Source organism: Trachinotus anak, unplaced genomic scaffold (assembly GCF_046630095.1).
Source record: "Trachinotus anak isolate AG129_WGS33_773 ecotype Australia unplaced genomic scaffold, CSIRO_AGI_Tana_v1 ptg000010l, whole genome shotgun sequence".
NCBI classification, from domain to species: Eukaryota; Metazoa; Chordata; class Actinopteri; order Carangiformes; family Carangidae; genus Trachinotus; species Trachinotus anak.
In genome coordinates this window covers 12,900,024-12,919,221 of record NW_027273861.1, presented here as the reverse complement: position 1 = coordinate 12,919,221, position 19,198 = coordinate 12,900,024, and the positions used below count along the sequence as shown (strand labels likewise).

General features: G+C 40.0%; 4 protein-coding genes across 5 annotated transcripts; 3 read left to right on the top strand and 1 right to left on the bottom strand.

Moving 5' to 3' along the window:
• Positions 1–2,681: 2,681 nt before the first annotated feature.
• LOC139627044 (14 kDa phosphohistidine phosphatase) lies at positions 2,682–3,778 on the bottom strand. The gene is made up of 3 exons (XM_071487673.1): positions 3,550–3,778; positions 3,057–3,181; positions 2,682–2,968 (listed from the first exon to the last, which is right to left on the bottom strand). The coding sequence occupies exons 1-3, from the start codon at positions 3,761–3,763 to the stop codon at positions 2,876–2,878; spliced, it is 432 nt and encodes a 143-aa protein (XP_071343774.1). The 5' UTR covers positions 3,764–3,778; the 3' UTR covers positions 2,682–2,875.
• A 2,187-nt stretch (positions 3,779–5,965) lies between these two features.
• Positions 5,966–9,897, top strand: LOC139627043 (E-selectin-like). Its single transcript, XM_071487672.1, has 12 exons — positions 5,966–6,050; positions 6,169–6,247; positions 6,375–6,779; positions 6,936–7,040; positions 7,126–7,317; positions 7,450–7,641; positions 7,793–7,978; positions 8,107–8,292; positions 8,414–8,620; positions 8,779–8,958; positions 9,069–9,198; positions 9,299–9,897. The coding sequence occupies exons 1-12, from the start codon at positions 6,048–6,050 to the stop codon at positions 9,357–9,359; spliced, it is 1,926 nt and encodes a 641-aa protein (XP_071343773.1). The 5' UTR covers positions 5,966–6,047; the 3' UTR covers positions 9,360–9,897.
• Positions 9,898–10,818: 921 nt separating this feature from the next.
• Positions 10,819–13,490, top strand: LOC139627041 (L-selectin-like). Its single transcript, XM_071487670.1, has 8 exons — positions 10,819–10,900; positions 10,980–11,038; positions 11,162–11,557; positions 11,634–11,738; positions 12,369–12,548; positions 12,766–12,855; positions 12,955–12,976; positions 13,106–13,490. Exons 2-8 carry the CDS (start codon positions 10,987–10,989, stop codon positions 13,149–13,151), a joined length of 891 nt encoding a protein of 296 aa, XP_071343771.1. The 5' UTR covers positions 10,819–10,900; positions 10,980–10,986; the 3' UTR covers positions 13,152–13,490.
• A 130-nt stretch (positions 13,491–13,620) lies between these two features.
• selp (selectin P) lies at positions 13,621–18,871 on the top strand. Of its 2 annotated transcripts, XM_071487665.1 has the most exons (16): positions 13,621–13,706; positions 13,820–13,883; positions 13,967–14,353; positions 14,439–14,546; positions 14,637–14,822; positions 14,912–15,103; positions 15,603–15,788; positions 15,923–16,108; positions 16,279–16,464; positions 16,562–16,747; positions 16,876–17,061; positions 17,229–17,414; positions 17,816–18,004; positions 18,102–18,290; positions 18,534–18,662; positions 18,760–18,871. In XM_071487665.1, exons 1-16 carry the CDS (start codon positions 13,704–13,706, stop codon positions 18,822–18,824), a joined length of 2,628 nt encoding a protein of 875 aa, XP_071343766.1. In that variant the 5' UTR covers positions 13,621–13,703; the 3' UTR covers positions 18,825–18,871. The 2 variants fall into 2 exon arrangements, with proteins under 2 accessions (XP_071343766.1, XP_071343767.1); XM_071487666.1 differs by lacking the exon at positions 17,229–17,414.
• Positions 18,872–19,198: the final 327 nt, after the last annotated feature.

The following is a 19,198-nucleotide window of genomic DNA, read 5'->3' as shown; positions in this document are numbered from 1 at the left end:
TTATTAATGTAAATATCCCCCTTCTTCGTTGTAAATATTTTATTTTTATTATTATCTTTTTTTTTTTAAATTTTACTCCAATTTTACTCTAAGTTTATTCATGTTACTGTTTTGTGGAGCACAAATTCCTTTGTATGTGGAAACATACTTGGCAATAAAACTAATTCTGATTCTGATTCTGATTAAACCAGAATGATGCATTCATCAACAATGAGAAATCCTCTTAGATCTGATTTATTCTAACGTTAATCTCTATAATAAATATGAAGTGATTAGCCCTCACAAATGTGGATATTCTGGAAATCTTAAAGTTAAAACACCAAAAAGTAAAATGACTATGATGTTATCTTCATACCGCATTGTAGATCTACAGAATAACATGATGGAATATACAGTATCAGACCTATGTAATAATTATGAATATTCTTTGTATTTTTATCTTATTGTGGTCATCTAAAACAGATGGGTCTACAACTGAAAATATAAATGTCATACAATTAAAAAATATGTTTCAAGGGTTTGGTTGTGTTGCCTTCATCAGCAGTTTCCACCTGCTTAAAGTGAGCTTAACACATTATCTTTGTTTGAAGAAATTCCACACCATTGTGACCTGGTGACACACTGGTGTTGAAGTGATAAAATGAAACACATCATGGAGGAACATTGGAAATCACAATTTTCCTAATTTCATGGTTATTAGCCTTATGCAGTACACTATATTTTTTAGATGTTTTCAATCCACGTAATTTAAGCAAACCTACCAGGATCATGAAGGTACCTTATAGTAAATGACTGAAATGTGAAGGATTTTTTAGATTGTATTTAAATTAGTTAGGGGAAGGTCAATATTTGTTCTTTAGTAGTCTGGACTCCATTAAGTGGCTGTGTCTGTTAGCTATTGTTTTACTGATAAGATCTTGAGAAGTGAAGTAAAGCATCACGCTTCTGCACCCTTGTTTCCCAACAGCTTAAGGTGTTAGCTGCTGCCGCTGCAGGAAGTGGCTGACTTCTTGTTTAGGAAACAGGGCTCCACACTGATACTTATCTCTCTGCATATGCAGTATATTGCGATACAGCTTAGAGTGTTCTTTGATTTGGACATACGTAGACATTGGTTAAAGAAAAAAAAGCATAGAATGCAATAGTTTGGCTACTGCAAGTTGATAGAAAGCATGTTTTTAATATTTTTATTGTGCCCCAAATTTGATGAAAGAAAAATTCAGAAGTAATCAGAGTCTAAAGTTAATCTAATCTATCTCCTCAATAAATTTTAATTTTACATTACAAGTATACATAGGCCTATTAGTACTTCATAAGGAATACACAACATGTCATATAGATAGTACAATTTTGAACAAGTTAAAGAAAATGATATTTAGTCAGCTATAATCCATTGGACTGTAAAGTTTATGGAGAAAGTTTCATTATGAGACAGACTGATTAAGGGTTGGTCATGGACATGCCTGATGTTTCCTATGAAAAATGCTTCTCATTAAGCCTTTACTGTAAAATGAGTGAGTTTTACAAGAAGTGGGTTGAGTCTAATACAGTTTAACACTTCTCCCTCCCTCACTGACCTCCCTGTTTGCAGATAATGAAAAGGTTATCAGTTAACAGGAAACTGGGTCTAGAATTGGGATGGAAACTACAAGGAAGATGACTTTCATTTCTTTTTTTTCCTAAAGGTCACAGGATTGCTGCCAAATTGCAGTCAGCCACAGTGTCTATGTTAAGTCTGCTGCTGAGGTGAATGGAGTTCTCCACTGTGTGTTGACAGTAGCTAATTCTGTTCATGTAGTGTGCAGAGCTACGCGCCACTCTTCCTCTTAATGTTTTCTCTGCAACTGTTCAGGATGGTGAGTCAAAAGCTAAAAATGAAAGTAAGCGCAAGAATGTCCCCCACTATACAACAATACAATCTGTACCTTTAAAGACCTTGTCAGCCTCAGGTGGGAAAATCCAGAGGAAAAGGATTTAGACTTTTATGATATTGATACTGAGATTTCATGGGAATAATACCTTTGACTTACAGTACTGTGCATGAATTTTAGGCTCTGAGAATGCTTTCACAAATAATGTCATAGTTTTAATTATCAATTAACTTAATTCAAAGTACAGTAAACAGAAAAAAACTAAAATCAATTCAGTATTTTTTGTGACCACTCTTTGCCTTTAAAATATCAGGTCTCCTCGGTACACTTGAGCACAGTCTTTATAGGTACTTGGCAGGTAGGTTCTTCCAGCATCTTAGAGAACTTGCCATAGTTCCTGGCCTGGATTTAGGTTGTCTCAGTGTCTCCAGTCTCTTCATGTAATCCCAGACTGAATCCATTATAGAAGAAAGCAAAAGCAAAAGTTTTCATATTAACATGAACTCAGTTTTCACTCTTTTATTTGTTATCCTGGTCTTTGATTTTTAGATCCCATGGGAGAAAGTGGAAGCCGCTCTTATCAGCTTAAACAAGAACCAGCCCCCAGTGGTAACAGGATGTGTTTCTGACTCGCCATGTTCCTGTATGGACTTTACGCTTGGCTCATAGCTTCCAACCCTGATACAGTCCATTAATAAAAGTAAAAGCAAAATGACTCAGTCTGCTTTTAGAGGGGAAGGTGTTTGCGAAGCCATATCACATCCTTCACATTTTAGGAGTGTGAAAATGACAAACCCAGCATTCAGAAAGTACTTTGAGAGCTGAGTGTCAATATTTATTAGGAGTCAATATTTCTGATTTCAAAGAATCCAAAGCAAACAGTTCAATGCAGAATGGTGTATTTAAATTAAATGGTGGTTGCACAGATGGGTCAAAACATTTTTTTTTGGTTTGGGAACAAAGAAATAAAGGCGGACATTTGAAATGAGATACAGCTTTAACCTCTATTTTTTGTCATCAGACCAGGTGATTTCATAGTTGCTGTAGGCACTCTTCAACTTCTCTACAGACACAGAATGGTCTGCTTTGCCAAAGGCCTGAAAATAAGCCAGAAAGCAAGAATATAATCACATTACAACAATTACTTATTTGTCTTTTCATGCTTATCCAATTAAATTAACTTACAGTTGATTCTCCAAACACCCTTAGCTTTTTCTCTTGGCTCTTGTGCTCTATCTTCCCTCCTCCAAGGCATTTACACTCCATCCCCAAGGCCTCCATAGCTGGACTGACCTTTTCAAAAATGTGATCTGTAAATAATTCAAATCAAAATATAAAATCCGGTTTAATTGCAGTACAGCCTAGTATTAAGTTATATTCAATTAGCAAATTTAGAAAGTTACAAGTTCATCATCATTTTCATCATAAGTTCATCACTGCCTCCAGTTTTTGGCAATAAGCACATATATAGTATATTAAGCTTGGCAAGTACTGCATGTGCTTGGTCTGTGCAGTATTTATGCACACTGCACATGTTTGCAGGGTGCAACAAAAGAGCATTGCAATGGGTCAAATCAGCCCACGGTGCTGCAAAAACTGCGCTTCGGTTTGCACGGTGTCTGAGGCCGAGCTGACGCACTTGACGCTGCTCTGCAGCAAACTACAGTCACGAACTTACTGTGATACTCCGCACTTTTCGTGCCTCGGACTATGTCTTTATGCGCATCGCCATCTTTCACTTTCACTCTGACCAATATGTACTTAAACGTTCCCTCTGGATCAATCTCCACATCAGGGATTTTAGCTAGAGCGTCTGCCATCGCGACCGTGGCTGTAGTCAGCAGGCCGGAGACTCTCAGACTGTTCAGACGCCTCCCGACGACGGACAACATGGTGCCCCCCCCCCCCCGCACATCACTTCATACGGACCACACGTCTATTTCCGGTCTTAAAGCGACAGATCATTTGCAGCCCGTCGGCGACTTCGCACGCTTGCGCCCCCACATGTCAGCAAGACGCAACTGTTTGAATTTGTCCTCAAACCCCGAAGTCAACATGTGGCCAACTGTGGCTTGTATTTACCACCCCAGTTTGTATCAGAGAGAAGAGAACAGCAATGTTGGCAAGTCCTGTTTTTGACCTTTGAGACTTTTACTTTTATCTTTCTATTTGATTTGTTATGTCCTGTAGCCGGAGAAAGATCCTACACCGGTGCTCATCATCAAAGGTCACAGTTGAAGTTGGTAGGGATGTAGTTTTTGGTTCAAGAACACTTCAGAAGACAGCAGGATGGATGTTTTGCCATAGGTGCTTGAACCTCTGGTCGCTGGATGATCTCTTTAGCTAGTAGGCCTAATCCATCTCGCAGCCTTTCATTTGAAGCCAAAAAATCTTAAAAGTTCACGACACTGTCATGAACCTCTCCACTGGGAAGAGTTTCCTGCTTTATAGTGGCAAATAAGACAGTGAAGTGTTTTGGATAACTGTAGTTAGAAACTAATTGCAGCAAAAATGTATTAGCAGGTTTTACTATTCTATATACATATACAGTAGTATATGTAGTAAACAGTAGTAATGCCATAGTTCTGGTAATATTATCCACATAAACTAGTTCTGCAGAACTGCTAAGAACACAAACAGCATTTGTCTAGGATGTTTCTGTCATAGCTGGAACTGAGTTTCTCCCTTGAGTCTTGTTCTGTATGAGTTAATTATAGAGTTTATATTATTTTTCAGGGAAGGGGTGGGGGTTAAGAGGTGTCAGGCCACAGCAAAAGGAAGGATATGAACTATCTCTTAAAGGAATGCAGGCAACCAGCAGGCGCCTCTGCTCCTGCATTTCCTGTCCCTGGGCACTCATCAAGAATACCAGTAAAAATGTTTGTTAGCTGCCATCGCATTGTGTTTTTTACATCTGTCTTCTTTTGATGAGCACATCCCTTGACAGGACATGTCAATTCCTGTTAAAAGCATGTTCAAGTCTTTGCATTGTCTGTTGTCACACTGTGCAGCTTACTACTTTTAACATGTATCAAGCAGACTGAATGATTCTGACCGAATCTCATTAGTGCTGCTAAAAAAAAAACAATTTTGGTTTCTTTTTGTGAAAAAAAAAACAGGATGAAACTGTAAGAATAAATTTTTAATCATTCTTACACACACTGTGTTATCAGCTCGCATGATTGCATTTTCCTGCTTCATCACCTTTTACTTTTGTGGAAACGTATCAATTTCTTATGCTGGGCAGATAGTTTTTAGTATATAATCAGCACATTACCACATTGGACAAATATTTAGATGTTTTGCTTGAGTAAAAGTACTATTAAAACTAGAAATAAAAAGTAAAAGTACACTTTATATGTTTCACCGCGGGAGAGTGGGAAACGTCCTTTCGATTCCTTTGTATGTCTTAACATGTGAAGAAATTGACAATAAAGCTACTTTGACTTTGACTTTGACTTTGACTTTAAAAGTATTAGCAGCAAAATATACTGAGGTATCAAAAGCAAAAGTATCATTAGGGAGAATAACAATGTAAGCAGGTATAGTTGATTGAGCTAAAGTTACCTCTAATTTTAGTTTTGCTGAGTGGATTAATCTAAAATAATACATCATATTTTATATGTTCATCATATGTTTCATATGCATGAAAATCCATAAAAGTAACTAGCAACTGTAGCAGTCAAATAAATGTAATGTAATGTAATGAGTGTAAAAAGTAAAGAATGCAATTTCCTGTAAAATGTGATGGAGTACAAGTATAAAGTTGCATGAAATGGAAAAACTTGTGTAAAATACAACTTAAATTTTACTTGAATGCAGCACTCAAGTAAATACACTTACTTTCCATTAGTGGCAATAATGATGATAATAAAAAAGTCATATTATCAGGCAATGCCGCCTAAAACAAAGGATTTGGCTCATAGTAAAGGACATAAAAACAGAGAGGGAAAGTTTCCAAGCCCCCCCCCCCGGTGGGATGGAGTCGTAGTGGAACGGCTTTGGGAATTTCCATTGAAAAACCCTATTGTGATGTGCGCTTCCAGGAAACCATGCTGATGAAATGTATAAAAGCCGGCCCCTCAGCACCTCAAACTCAATCTCATCTCGTCCTCTGCTACACTGAGACTAAATAGATACTAAGACTTCTCTAGCTTATTACACATACCACTTAAAATGGTGAGTGTGGAGGTATCAATTTAAATGCTGTTGTCTTTCATGAAAATTGTTTCATTGTTTGCTTTTGATCCATGATGCCTCTATTTATCAATTTAAAATTTTTACTTAATCTTTACAGGACACCTGCTTTGGATTACTTCAGACTCGTGGACCTAAGATCTGGTCCTCGTGGATAAGCTTGACCCTTCTTTGCTCAAGTATGTAAATTTAATGCAAAAAAAGCCTTTGGTGTCCCAGTTTAAAGTTTTTCTTGTAAATATTTTTTTGAATATTCACCCTTATTAACCTACAATCTAATATATTTTTTTTGTCCTCTATCCTCAGTGCTGTGCATGTGGACTAGTGTAGAGTGCTGGTCTTACTACTACTCTAACACCACCATGACTTGGCGGAACGCTAGAAACTGGTGCAGGGAGCACTACACAGACATGGTGGCCATCCAAAATCAGGAGGAGATCAAGCATCTCAACAGCTGGCTGCCAAGGAAAAAGGGCTACTACTGGATTGGGATCCGCAAGATTGATAATATCTGGACCTGGGTTGGCACCAACAAGGCTCTGACAGCAGAAGCAACAAACTGGGCAGAGGGCGAACCAAACAATGGCAAGGGTGGACAGATCGTAGGGGAGAGTGAGGATTGTGTGGAGATGTACATTAAAAGGGAGGTGGAGACCGGCAGGTGGAATGACGAGAGGTGCAATAAGTTGAAGACGGCTCTGTGCTACACAGGTGAGCTAAATTTGGGATAAGGATACAACAGCTATTCATTTTAGCTGATTTAGTTTTGGTATTCTTGTTCAGTATTAGGGAATCTATAGATCAAACTGTGTAAATTATCTATTTATTCTTAAACATATATGAAAGTACTTCTTCTTCTTTCCCCAGCTGCCTGTAAGAATGACTCATGCCTCTATGGAGAATGTGTCGAAACCATCAACAGCCACATGTGTGCTTGTTCTGAAGGCTTTTATGGAGAGAGGTGTGAGCATGGTAAGAAATATAATGATGTTGTACTTGTTCACATTACTTTAAGTCAGGATTTGATATCTAATTCTCTTGTTTTCTTTGTTGACAGTTGTTAAGTGCGACCAAGAGGAGGTGACTGTTCCAGATAAAGGAAGTGTAGATTGCACTCATAAGTATGGAAATTTTTCCTACGACTCCTCATGCAAGTATTCCTGTGAGGAAGGATACGAGCTGAGTGCGCCAATGCCCCTGAGATGCACTGCTTCGAAAACATGGTCAGCGCAGCCTCCTTCATGTGAACGTGAGTTGGGATGTATGGCAAAGCTGTAGAAAAAAATAAAATAAAATATGACTTTGATTTCAAGTTAAGAATTTTATTTTCACAGTAATAGGACATGTTGTAATGTGCTTTTGATGGTCCTGTCATCCACAGTGGTTCAGTGTCCTGAGCTGTCTCCTCCAGCAAAAGGATCCATGAAGTGCTCTGATCCTCTGGGTCCCTTCAGCTACCAGTCCACCTGTGTATTTACCTGTGATGAGGGCTATGTACCAGCTGGTTCCCCGTCTAACGCTCTGCAGTGTGAAGCGTCAGGAAGTTGGAACACCTCAAAGCCTTCTTGTGTTGGTACGCCCACATATTTGATGTTTTTACCTTGCAGGATTTTATAGTCTCCATCATACTACAGCTGTTTTATATTTAAGTCTGTTATCAAAAAGCTATATGGCATTTTTAGAAGGCTACTGTTGACCTCTTCTGTTGCCCCTCTGTTTCGCAGCTGTCCAGTGCCCCGCTCTCGATGAGCTAGAGAATGGCTTTGTCAGCTGTGGAGATACAGATGTGAGGTTTATCTACGGAAACACCTGCAGCTTCAGCTGTGCCCCCGGCTACCACCTGGTGGGAGAGAGCAGCTTGACATGTACATCAGCAGCTGAGTGGAGCGACAGAATGCCACGCTGTGAAGGTGAGGGCGCACTGTAAATGTAATCCAACACCTAAATAAGAGCTTTCTTGTTCTGTGCCTTTGTGTCAAACACATTAAATGTAATTCGTTTTTTTTTTGTTTTTTTTTTACTTTTTTTTCTGTGTTAGCCATCACATGCCAGGAACCAGAGGGAGTCGCTCACCTGATCTCCAAGTGCAGCAAATCTTCTACTGAGCTGCGGGCAGGCTCCACCTGCAGCTTTAGCTGTGAAGCAGGCTTTGAACTGCAGGGAGTGCACACCATTCAGTGTTCTGAGGATGGACAGTGGATAAGAGCCATACCTACCTGCAAAGGTATGGAAGCATATGTTTGCATAAATCTGTATATACAACACTACTTACTCACAGCTTTTTCACAGCCTATTCGTGCTCTGATTTTGTGCCTCATGACATCTCTTCCATCTTTCTTTTCTAGCAATAGGATGTCCTGCTCCTAAAATTCCAACAAATGGCCAGATGAGCTGCAGCCCTTCTCTGTCCTCGCCTGTTTCTACCGAAACCCCCCATCCATTTGGTATGGTGTGCACTTTTACCTGTGATGAAGGCCATGAACTCGAAGGTGCACTCAGCACGGAGTGTGGACATCCAGGCCAGTGGACCGCCACACCACCAACCTGCACAGGTATAGATATATATCCATTTTATCTGCACTATTTGTACTGTACTACTTTATTTGCATGCTCAGATATTTTGAGGTAGTTGGTTAGTTTCACAAAATGAGATCTCCTTTCACAGTATGTGATAGTTAAGATCTAAATTCCTAACTCTCTTTTCCAACAGTTGTAAGTTGCCCGTTGCTCGAGGCTCCTGAAAATGGTCACATCAACTGCTCAGACAGTGAGCCAGTATACAACTGTCAGTGCTCCTTCACATGCAGTCAAGATTACTCTTTAGATGGGCATGAGTTGCTGACCTGTGCTCATCATGGCAACTGGACTGGAGAGAGACCCACCTGCCAAGGTAAAACAAAGAAAGGGAACAAATGTTACAAGAAATTTAAATACAATACAAGATTCAAATACGAGTTTGCATTTAAAAGGACAAATAATAAACATTTGATGTTCCCACAGCTTCCCCATCTCAGGTTACTACCATAGCCTCTGGTGTGGCCACAGGCGGCGCTCTGTTAACTGGTCTGTCTGTTGTTATGTGGATCCTGAGACGATTGAAGAACAAAGCAACCAAGTTTGAGCTGAACAGGTTAGATAAGCGTTCACCTTTCTCAAATCATACATTTCTCTGAAAGAAAATAGTTTGTTGGATTGTAGTGCTCATCCTCTTCTTTTGTCTTTTCTTACAGCAACTCTGACATAGAGGCTCCTCCACAGGTCTACAAAAACAGCACTGACAGCCTCATATAGAACAGTCATAATCTTCAAAAGCAATTAAGGACAACTATATATACTTAACATAACTGTATATGTGTCACCAGATATGGTAATGTGAACGATATGAATCATTTTTAAGAGTTGTTAAGAGGGAAACCCAGTATGACAGAGACGTTGATGATGAGAAGTAGTATTTTCTTTTGATTTTTGCATTTAATAGCTGTATCATGTTTTTGCTGAGTTTTTAAAAATTTCATTTATATGTTCTGTAAAGTTGTTCAAACATGTATTTCCTCCCCAGGGGAGTTTTAGATTGAACATATTGTTCAACAGTTTTATGAAAATGCTGGAAAGATGCATGGCTCTGTCCACGTTATTGTAACTGTTACATTACAACAACATTGTGGGTGGATTGCCATGTTATTGCAGAACTGTGAATAATTTCACTGCACTGATTTCTGTATTTATGGGCTATTTATTTAAGAGATGGTGGCATTTGAAATGTCCTGTGATATTTCTGTCTGTGTGAAGCACTGCTGACTTTTATTCTTAATAAAAATTTAAACTCAAATTCATTTGCTTTTGGTCATTTTTATGCATCTTCCAGTATGATGACCTATATTTAATGGCAGGACAGAGATATATATATAATGCTGTGTGACTACACTGGTGCACCAGTACAAAGGTTAAGCCATCAACTCCAGACACAACTATATTCCCACACTCAGCAGTGACATTTACCCTGACATTGCAGGACATCATGTGATTTTTCAGTGGTGCAGGAAGAACCTTTTCAAAATACAACACAGACTTCTTGTCTGTCCTTGTCACCCCATTACAGGGACAGGACGATGCATGCAAGGAAGGAAGGGGTAAAGGGCAATGTGTTTTACAGATCATCACCATTGTTTGGTTCAATGACTTTAGAGTGGTCTATGTCAGCAAATTACAGTGTCTCTCTGTAATTTGTTACTGTGAAAAACCTGGATTTACAACATGCCAGGATGAAGAGCAGAAGTGTCACTAAAAACCCATCAATATAGGATACTGAAAAACACTAATATGAACAAGTGAAAGTCTTCATTGCATGGTGCTATGTACGCCAGAGAGGATGACTTCAAAAAGCTAAATGTTCATAAAGGAACTGAACACCTAAAAATAGCAGCAAATATTATAGTTAGTTAGTGATAATTTTCTTTGGCTCCAACATCCATTGGTCACTGTGCTTTATTTAAATTTGGAATATTTTTTTTTAATTGTTTGTATTCACTTTCATGGATTTTTTTCATGCATGCCTGAAAAATCCGCCCCTGATCTCACCTTTACCAAAGGCAGGTCACATTTCCCAAAAATGTCTATTCAAGTATGATACGTGATTAAGACAATCATTCATCACAAGCATTCACTTTGTACAGTAAACATCCTGGTATTCTGTGATAATGTTGTATTGCATAGTCCAAGAGACATATAAAAGCCTGACACTGATCCCTGGTTGCACCACACTAACATTCACTTACTGTATCGTTTGGGTATAATTCATTTTTTGATATATTAGGCTTCAATACCAATTTTGGGTAAGTGAGTAATTTCTTGTTCAGTCTTGTTTCATGATGATATTCATTTATACTTTAATTTTTTGATTTTTCTTAACAGACATCTGATGATTGTTGGTCGCTCACTGGAAATGAAGTGGACACTAATCCTCCTCCTTGGTAAGTAGTATTATCTTTAAAAATTTGGAAAAATATAAAGTTGCAGCATTGACACAACACATGACATAACTGCATGAACTCTTTCACATCTGATGGTGAATTGTCATCCCATTATCCTTTTAGGTAGCTCCTTGGCTTTAACTGCTGTGGGCTGGACATATCATTACTCAAATAAAACTGTAAACTGGACCGAGGCTCGACAGCATTGCAAGACTAATTATACAGACATGGTGGTCATCCAATCCCAGGAAGAGAATAACTATCTGGTCTCCCTGCTGCCAGATAGAGATTCAAGTCCATATTATTGGATTGGAATCACCAAATCCCACATGAATGAAACTTGGACCTGGATAGGAAATAACAGCACGTGGATTGGCAATGAATCCTGGGCAGAAAACGAGCCAAACAACAACCACAGCACAGAGTTTTGTGTGGAAATCTATGTCAACAAAGGAAAAAACCGAGGGAAGTGGAATGATGAGAAATGTTCACGTCCAAAATCACCAGTTTGTTATAAAAGTATGTATAGCTATTTTATAAGTTGTTACAATTTCACAAATGATAAAGGTTTTAGTATTGCATTTTTTCTTGGCAGCCCAGTGTAATGCAACATCATGTGGCAGAGGAACATGCCAGGAGACCATAGAAAACATTACCTGCAAATGTGAACCTGGCTTTAAGGGAGACAGGTGCCAAACAGGTGAGGAGAGAGCTCTTTGAAAACAAGTCACAAATTATTATTACAGTATTACAGAATTATCATTATTGAAGTAGGTGATCTCAAAATAATCAACAACATTACCAAACAGGAGTTTGGTAATGTTGTTGATTATTTTTGTGAACATAAGGCACCAGTTCAACCTTATAGAGAACGCCAGTCTGAGGTGCTCTTGCTCCCTTAGAAGATTAAAATTTTTCTAAAAAAAATTATGCCTTATGTTGAGGCAAAGGCTCGACAAATAGCCAGTTTGTACTATATTTATATCTCTCCTTCTACAGAATATACTCTGTCTAGATCTGTCACGATTTGCCTCTCCCCTTGTGCCTACATTTGGGTCTTCCTGCCAGCTTTATAAGTTCACTGACTAATACTCTTCTTCAGAACATTATGTTTTCTTTTGATTGAGTTTTAAGATGGTCATCATGACAAACTGCATCTGTTTCCTTTGTATCCTGAGGCCGGGCTCAGGATCATGTTCAAAATACAATTCAAAATACTTACATCAGCTTGTATGTGGTTTAAAAAATGTGTTATTTTTACAATGGAAAGCTATCGTAAGACATTATATAAGTGGACCCCTGATAAACTTTACCCTATTTGTGCCCACAGCTGTGGAATGCCCCCATCTGCCTCAGCCTGATAACGGAGACTTTAGCTGCTTTGGAGGAAACCAGACATTTAATTCAACCTGTCAACTGAAATGCCACCAAGGCTTCCTGGTGATAGGTTCATCAGCTATTACCTGTGGGGCCACTGGGGTGTGGAATGGCCCAAGACCTATTTGTACAAGTAATTATTTGAAGTTACATAAAGGTTTATAAAATATCTTTATTTAAGAATATATAAACTAAAACCAAGGCAGATAGACATAGCACTGGCTTTGCTGCTTCATTATGGAATCGTTATTACAATGGGCAACAGCATCAGTAGTAGTGGTAGTGGTGGCAGTAACTCGTTTTCACACTGTAAAGTATTGTATGAATCAGTGACTGTTTTATTTTCTCAGGCTATAAACAGGCTCTGTTGGCTGTGGCTGGGTGTGGAGCCTTGTCAGCTTTCTGCTGCATCTGTTTTTGTTGGATGAAACACAAAAAAAGTCAGTGTTTCTCAATTACACTTCATAGTAACAAAAGATACAATGCAATCCTATTGCAACACCCCAAAACTTATCTGTTTGTCCGTTCATTTCTCACAGGAAAGAAACTTACCCAAGTAAGGTCAGTGTTGAAACTGGGTGCTTGTCCAAGGCAGCTCCACCCATCTGTGCACCATATGTGATCTTCAACATTTAAAAAATTGATTTACAAAATGTGGAGAATAAGTGTCAATCCGCTTGTCCTTCATAGGGTGCCTGAAGAGGCGACAGGTCCATCCAGTGAGGTGCAAGGATGAAGGACAACTGGAACCTCATTTATGTCTTATTAGAATGGATCTATAAAGACCCAAATGCAGTTACTCATACTAATTATAGTACACTGTTAATAAATAAACCTACAGCCATTGTCTGCACAGGCTATATGCCAAGATACGTCAGTTAAGCGTTTTTTCTAATATACTATATGTTAAAGCTGGATAATTTGGATATACTGCATTTATAGTGTATGTGTGTGTATGTGATGGTTTATTATCAAGTCATGCGTATGTAAGCTCAAAACATGCATTCAGTACCACAAGAGCTGCATTTCTGTGGCAAAAGATAAATTTAATGCAATAAAACACATTGTATAAGTATTAGTGAGTGTGTGCGTTCATGCGTGTGTGTGTGTGTGTGTGTGTATCTGTTGGTAGTGTGGTGTCCTTCCTGAAAGGAAGTCATGGTAAGTCCTATTTCAAAATTACTCATTGGTTCACTCCCTGAAAGACAATAAATACCATGTTTGCCACTGATCATCAGCAAAGTGAAGTCAAAGCATCAACAAGAGTGAGGGACTGAAGACGGATCAAATGGTAAGACATGAACGCTCACTGCAAGTGTTGTGCATTCATACATGTGTGAATAAATGCTGTAAATTCACACTCTCATGCAATTATATATTTTTATGTTTTTATTTTTATTTCAGATGTCTCCAGAATCAAGTCTGCATCACATAATACTGATAGCTGCACTGATTGTATTTACCCAAGGTAGGTCTGCACAATCCTACAAGCAGAAAACTCTTTGTTTCACCAGTTCGCTTTTGTCTCATCATCCATATACCTAATCTTAGACCTGAGCTGCAGAGGAGGAGTGCAGGCATGGACCTACAGCTACAGCATCATTCCAAACCGGAGGTGGCTTGAGGCCCGCCAGTGGTGCCAGCAGCACTTCAAAGGCATGGTGGTTGTCCAGAACCAGGAGGAGACTGACTTCATCAACAACCTGTTGCCATTTAACGCAAGATATTACTGGATAGGCATTCACAAAGTAGCTGGAGCGTGGACCTGGGAAGGAACCAATAAGATTGTGCCAGAGGATGTTCAGAACTGGGCACCAGAGGAGCCAGATGACATAGCGGGTCAGGACTGTGTGGAGATCTACATTAAGAGGGAGAAAGACACAGCCAAGTGGAACAATGAGAAATGCCGTAGTAAGAAGGGAACTGTCTGCTACGCTGGTAAACTCTTAATTCGTTTTGGACACATTTACTGACTCCTGTCGACTTATTATAGAATGTAAGATCTCTGTCTCTTTGCATGTAGCCTCGTGTAGACAGGATTCCTGCAGTGACCATGCAGACTGTGTGGAGACCGTAGGGAACTATACCTGCCAGTGTCATCCTGGTTTCCTTGGTCCACGCTGTGAGGAGGGTGAGCAAACAGTGTCATCATATTGAAACCAGCAATTATCTCTTTCTGTGATGAGTAAAAAAAAAATTGGTTTTGTTTTTTTCTCTTCAGCAATCGCATGCAAACCCCTGCCAGAACCAGAACAAGGTTCTCACTTCTGTTTCCATCCCTATGGGTCTGATCGTTTCAACTCTTCCTGCCGTTTTCACTGCGACCTTGGCTTTCGTTTGCAAGGCTCGCCCCAACTGTTGTGCCAAACAAGTGGACTTTGGAACCACCCGGTTCCTCTGTGTCAAGGTAAAGCCCCTGCACAACCACAATAGGAAAATAATTGTTATTTCAGGTGTCAAAGTTACAAGGAAAACAATTTTTACTGCCTATTGTAGTTGAACAGTGTCCAGCTCTGAACCCCACCGACATCAGTGGAGGTAGTATGAACTGCAGCCACCCCATCGCACCTTACAGCTACAACTCCACCTGTGAAGTCAGGTGTGATGAAGGCTATGAGCTCCGTGGAGGGAGCCAGATGCGTTGTGACCACACTGGGCAGTGGACTGCCAGTGTCCCAGCATGTGCAGGTAAAGTGATTGTCTTTACCTTCAAATAGTAAGATAAGATCAAATAACCCAATAAGAAATGTCATGATTTAATGTTCGTGACAGCTCTTTTCTGTGAAGCCCTATCTTTATTCATAAAACACTTTTTATGTAGCAGATTGACTTTGTAACAGGTCGACTGCCACCTTTTACTAATATTGAACTGGCCTCAATGTGTAGCCACATCCTGTCCAGACAGTACAGCAGATCAGAGGCAGGTCACACCTGTCACCACTTTCCTTCGCACTCATTTATGTCTGCGTTGGGCAAACAATATTGTGATTTAATGTGAGTCGGTAGTTGCTGTTTTCTCTGACTATAAATTATGTCAGCATGATTATTCATACCACCGCCTCATGCTCATGCTATGTATACAAAAGCAGTCACAATGTGCAGTGGTTCAAACTGATATATTTCAGAGGGATTGTTGACTTGCATTGAGTGTGATTGTGTAATATCTCTATCCCACCGTATCCCACAGTAAAAAAGTGCTCCCCCATTTTCTTTCCTGTCACGGGCAACATGACATGTGTGGACACTCTGGAGCCTTTCTCCTTTGGCTCACGGTGTAACTTCACCTGCCAGGAAGGCTACTACCTGACTGGAGACAGCGCACTCACCTGTCTGGCTTCAGGACAATGGAGCAAACCTACACCTACATGCGCAGGTGGGTCACAGAATCCATGCATGAGTTTTAGGGTCACAGAGTTTTCATTAGTTATCTGAAAGCGACACAAGCCTCCAGAAAATGAACAAAATTATCCAGTGCTCTGTAGAGTAATAGAGTTTCTTCTTCTCCAGTGGTACAGTGCAACAGTCTAGAGGCTCCACCCCATGCCTCTGTGCAATGCCAAGACCCTTTAGGAGTGTACAGCTATGGCTCAATATGCTCCGTGCAATGTGAAGAGGGATTTGATCTGATTGGCGCAAACATAACAAAATGTTCTTCATCGGGCGACTGGAGTCACACACTTCCTGTCTGCCAGGGTATGACTACAGATGACTAAGTGATGAAGTATAAATAAGGATGAAGTATAATCAGAATAAATACCACACAATCTGTTCCTATTGCTCACCTTTATGCCAACAATCAGTTTAGGTTTTTTTTAATAATAATAATTTCTTATTAAACCTGCTCTCCCTATTTTGCCTCCCAGCTAAAAAATGTCCCACTCTGAACCCTACTACCCATGGTTCTTTATCCTGCTCTGACCCTCATGGAGAGTTCAGCTTTGGTTCTCGCTGCACATCAGCCTGTGAGGAGGGTTTTCTCCTGAATGGGACGGCTGACACAGAGTGCACCTCTCAGGGCACATGGAGCATAGACATTCCACGTTGCTCAGGTAAAAAAAACAAAACATAAATCCCTGTTTTATTATTTGCTGATTAGAAAGCTAATGATCTAGATGGTATGTCCTTTTCTGCCTGTTTCACCCCCAGCTAAGAGATGCCCCATTCTGAACTCTCCCCCTCACGGCTCCTTTTTCTGCTCTGATCCACATGGAGAGTTCAGTTTTGGTTCTCGCTGCACATCAACCTGCGAGGACGGTTTTCTCCTAAATGGGACAGCTAACACAGATTGCACCTCTGTGGGCAAGTGGAGCAGAGACATCCCACGTTGCCTGGGTAATAAATGGAAGTGGTCTATATCATAATCAAGTGAATGTAACCAACATACTGTACTCATAGTTTAGATGACATTCTAGTAGCATTTTACAACATATTTTGTTGCTCTCTCCCTCTGTCTGTTCCAGCTAAGAGATGTCCCTCTTTGAACTCTCCCCCTCATGGTTCTTTATCCTGCTCTGATCCTCATGGAGAGTTCAGTTTTGGTTCTCACTGCACGTCAGCCTGTGAGGAGGGTTTTCTCCTGAATGGGACGGCTGATACAGAGTGCACCTCTAAGGGCATGTGGAGCACAAAGACCCCACGTTGCCTGGGTAAAAAAAAAAAAACAAAATAAAACATAAATCCCTGTATTATTATTTTCTGACTAGAAATCAGTATAAGAGCTCTTAATTTCATGGCTTAGCTTTTGCATTCCAGTACCACTTTGCTTCATAAACCCTTAAAATATCTTGTTGCTCTCTCCCTCTGTCTGTTCCAGCTAAGAGATGTCCCTCTTTGAACTCTCCCCCTCATGGTTCTTTATCCTGTTCTGATCCTCATGGAGAGTTCAGTTTTGGGTCTCTTTGCACGTCAACCTGTGAGGAGGGTTTTGTCCTGAATGGGATGGCTGACACTCAGTGCACCTCTCAGGGCACATGGAGCACAAAGGCCCCACGTTGCTTGGGTAAAAAAAAACAAAATAAAACATAAATCCCTGTATTATTATTTGCAGACTAGAAATCAATATAAGAGCTCTTAATTTCATGGCTTAGCTTTTGCATTCCAGTACCACTTTGCTTCATGAAGCCCTAAAATATCTTGCTCCCTCCCTCTGTCTCTTCCAGCCCATGCCCCCCTGCTGGGCATACTTACTATTATACGCTTTTGTTTTAGAATGTGGGTTCATATATGCATTTATCAATGTATTTACTTGTATCATAAGCTGAAAAGCCATGTCATTAACCTCCCATATGTGGAATCAGTGTTTGGGTCTAGGATATACCATTTTTCCACTTTGTTTCAGACAATGAGGTTTGTTTGTTCTGAGACTGGCAGTCATAGTTTTATGTTCAATGTTACCTGCAGCACGTCCATGCCCCCTACTGGCCAAAGCTCCACAACACGGGAGGATGAACTGTAGCCATCCACACTCCCCTTTCAGCTACAACTCCCGCTGTGACTTTGAATGTAATGAGGGTTTCTTGCTGAAGGGAACACCAACTATGACATGCAACAACTCAGGCCACTGGAGTCAGGATCTACCCACTTGCCAGCGTGAGTGCACAGCGTTATCTGAACTGTACTAGTTTCATGTTGCTGTTCTGGTGTTCAAATTACAAATTGTTCTAATTACAATTTCTGTCCTCTCCAGCGGTGCAGTGTGAGGCCATCCAAGCCTTGGCTTTACCCCTGTCTATGAACTGCTCCCACCCTCTGGGGAATTTCAGCTTTGGCTCCCAGTGTCTTTTTACCTGTACAGGTGGATTCTCCCTGAATGGCACTGAGGCACTGCTTTGCTCCTCTGCTGGGTTCTGGAGTGACCGTCTGCCTATCTGTACAGGTGATCCTTTGTTCATTTTTACAGGAAGACAGGAGCGTATGACCAGCCTTTGCTATTAGAGAATGGTGGTGGTTATTTATTAATTGAAGCATTGATAAAGATCATAAACACACACACACACACACACACACACACACACACACACACACACACATCATAAAATAATGACAAAAAATATGCAGTGAGAACAAGACAAAAGAGTTAAGGACTCGTATTCATAGGAATCTTTGTGTGTTCCTGTAGAGGTTACGCCAGTGGGGAATGCCAAACTGATTAACAGTGAAGTTGGGCCAGTCGCTGTCTTCCTGCCACTTGTCCTGATAATAGGGGCTGGTTTAGCTGTGTGGATTTTGACACGATATAGGAAAAGAGGTGAGAGCTACTGTAATGGTGCTGTACAGCTTCACACACATACAGCATGTTGTGACGCACAGATTGTTTTTCTCATCTTATTCTCTGATCTTTGCAGGAAATGCACTCATTCATGATGCACCATCATGGGAAGAGAGAGAGAATCCAGCATTTGAGTTTTGATTTTTTTTTTTTTTTTTTTTTGCTCCTTTTTTTAGACTTTTGATTTTTGCAGCAAATAATTTCTAATACATGTCAACTTACTGCTTGCTGTTATTATTATAGGATGCTTGGTGGTTTTTGTTTGATACCACCAAAAGACTGCAGTTAACTGTGCTTTTAATTTCCAGATACGCTTCAAATTCAGATAACCAAGCAATTGTCATATATTTTGTAGGAAAAGCTTCACCCAGTTTTATCCCTGATAGATGTACAGTGCAGTTTGTGTGCAGTTTTTGCTTTGTTTCCTCTTTGTATATCTCTTAAACTGTCTTGTTACTTAAATTGTGCAATACATTATAACCACCCTTGAAATGTGGCTTTTATTTATTTATTTT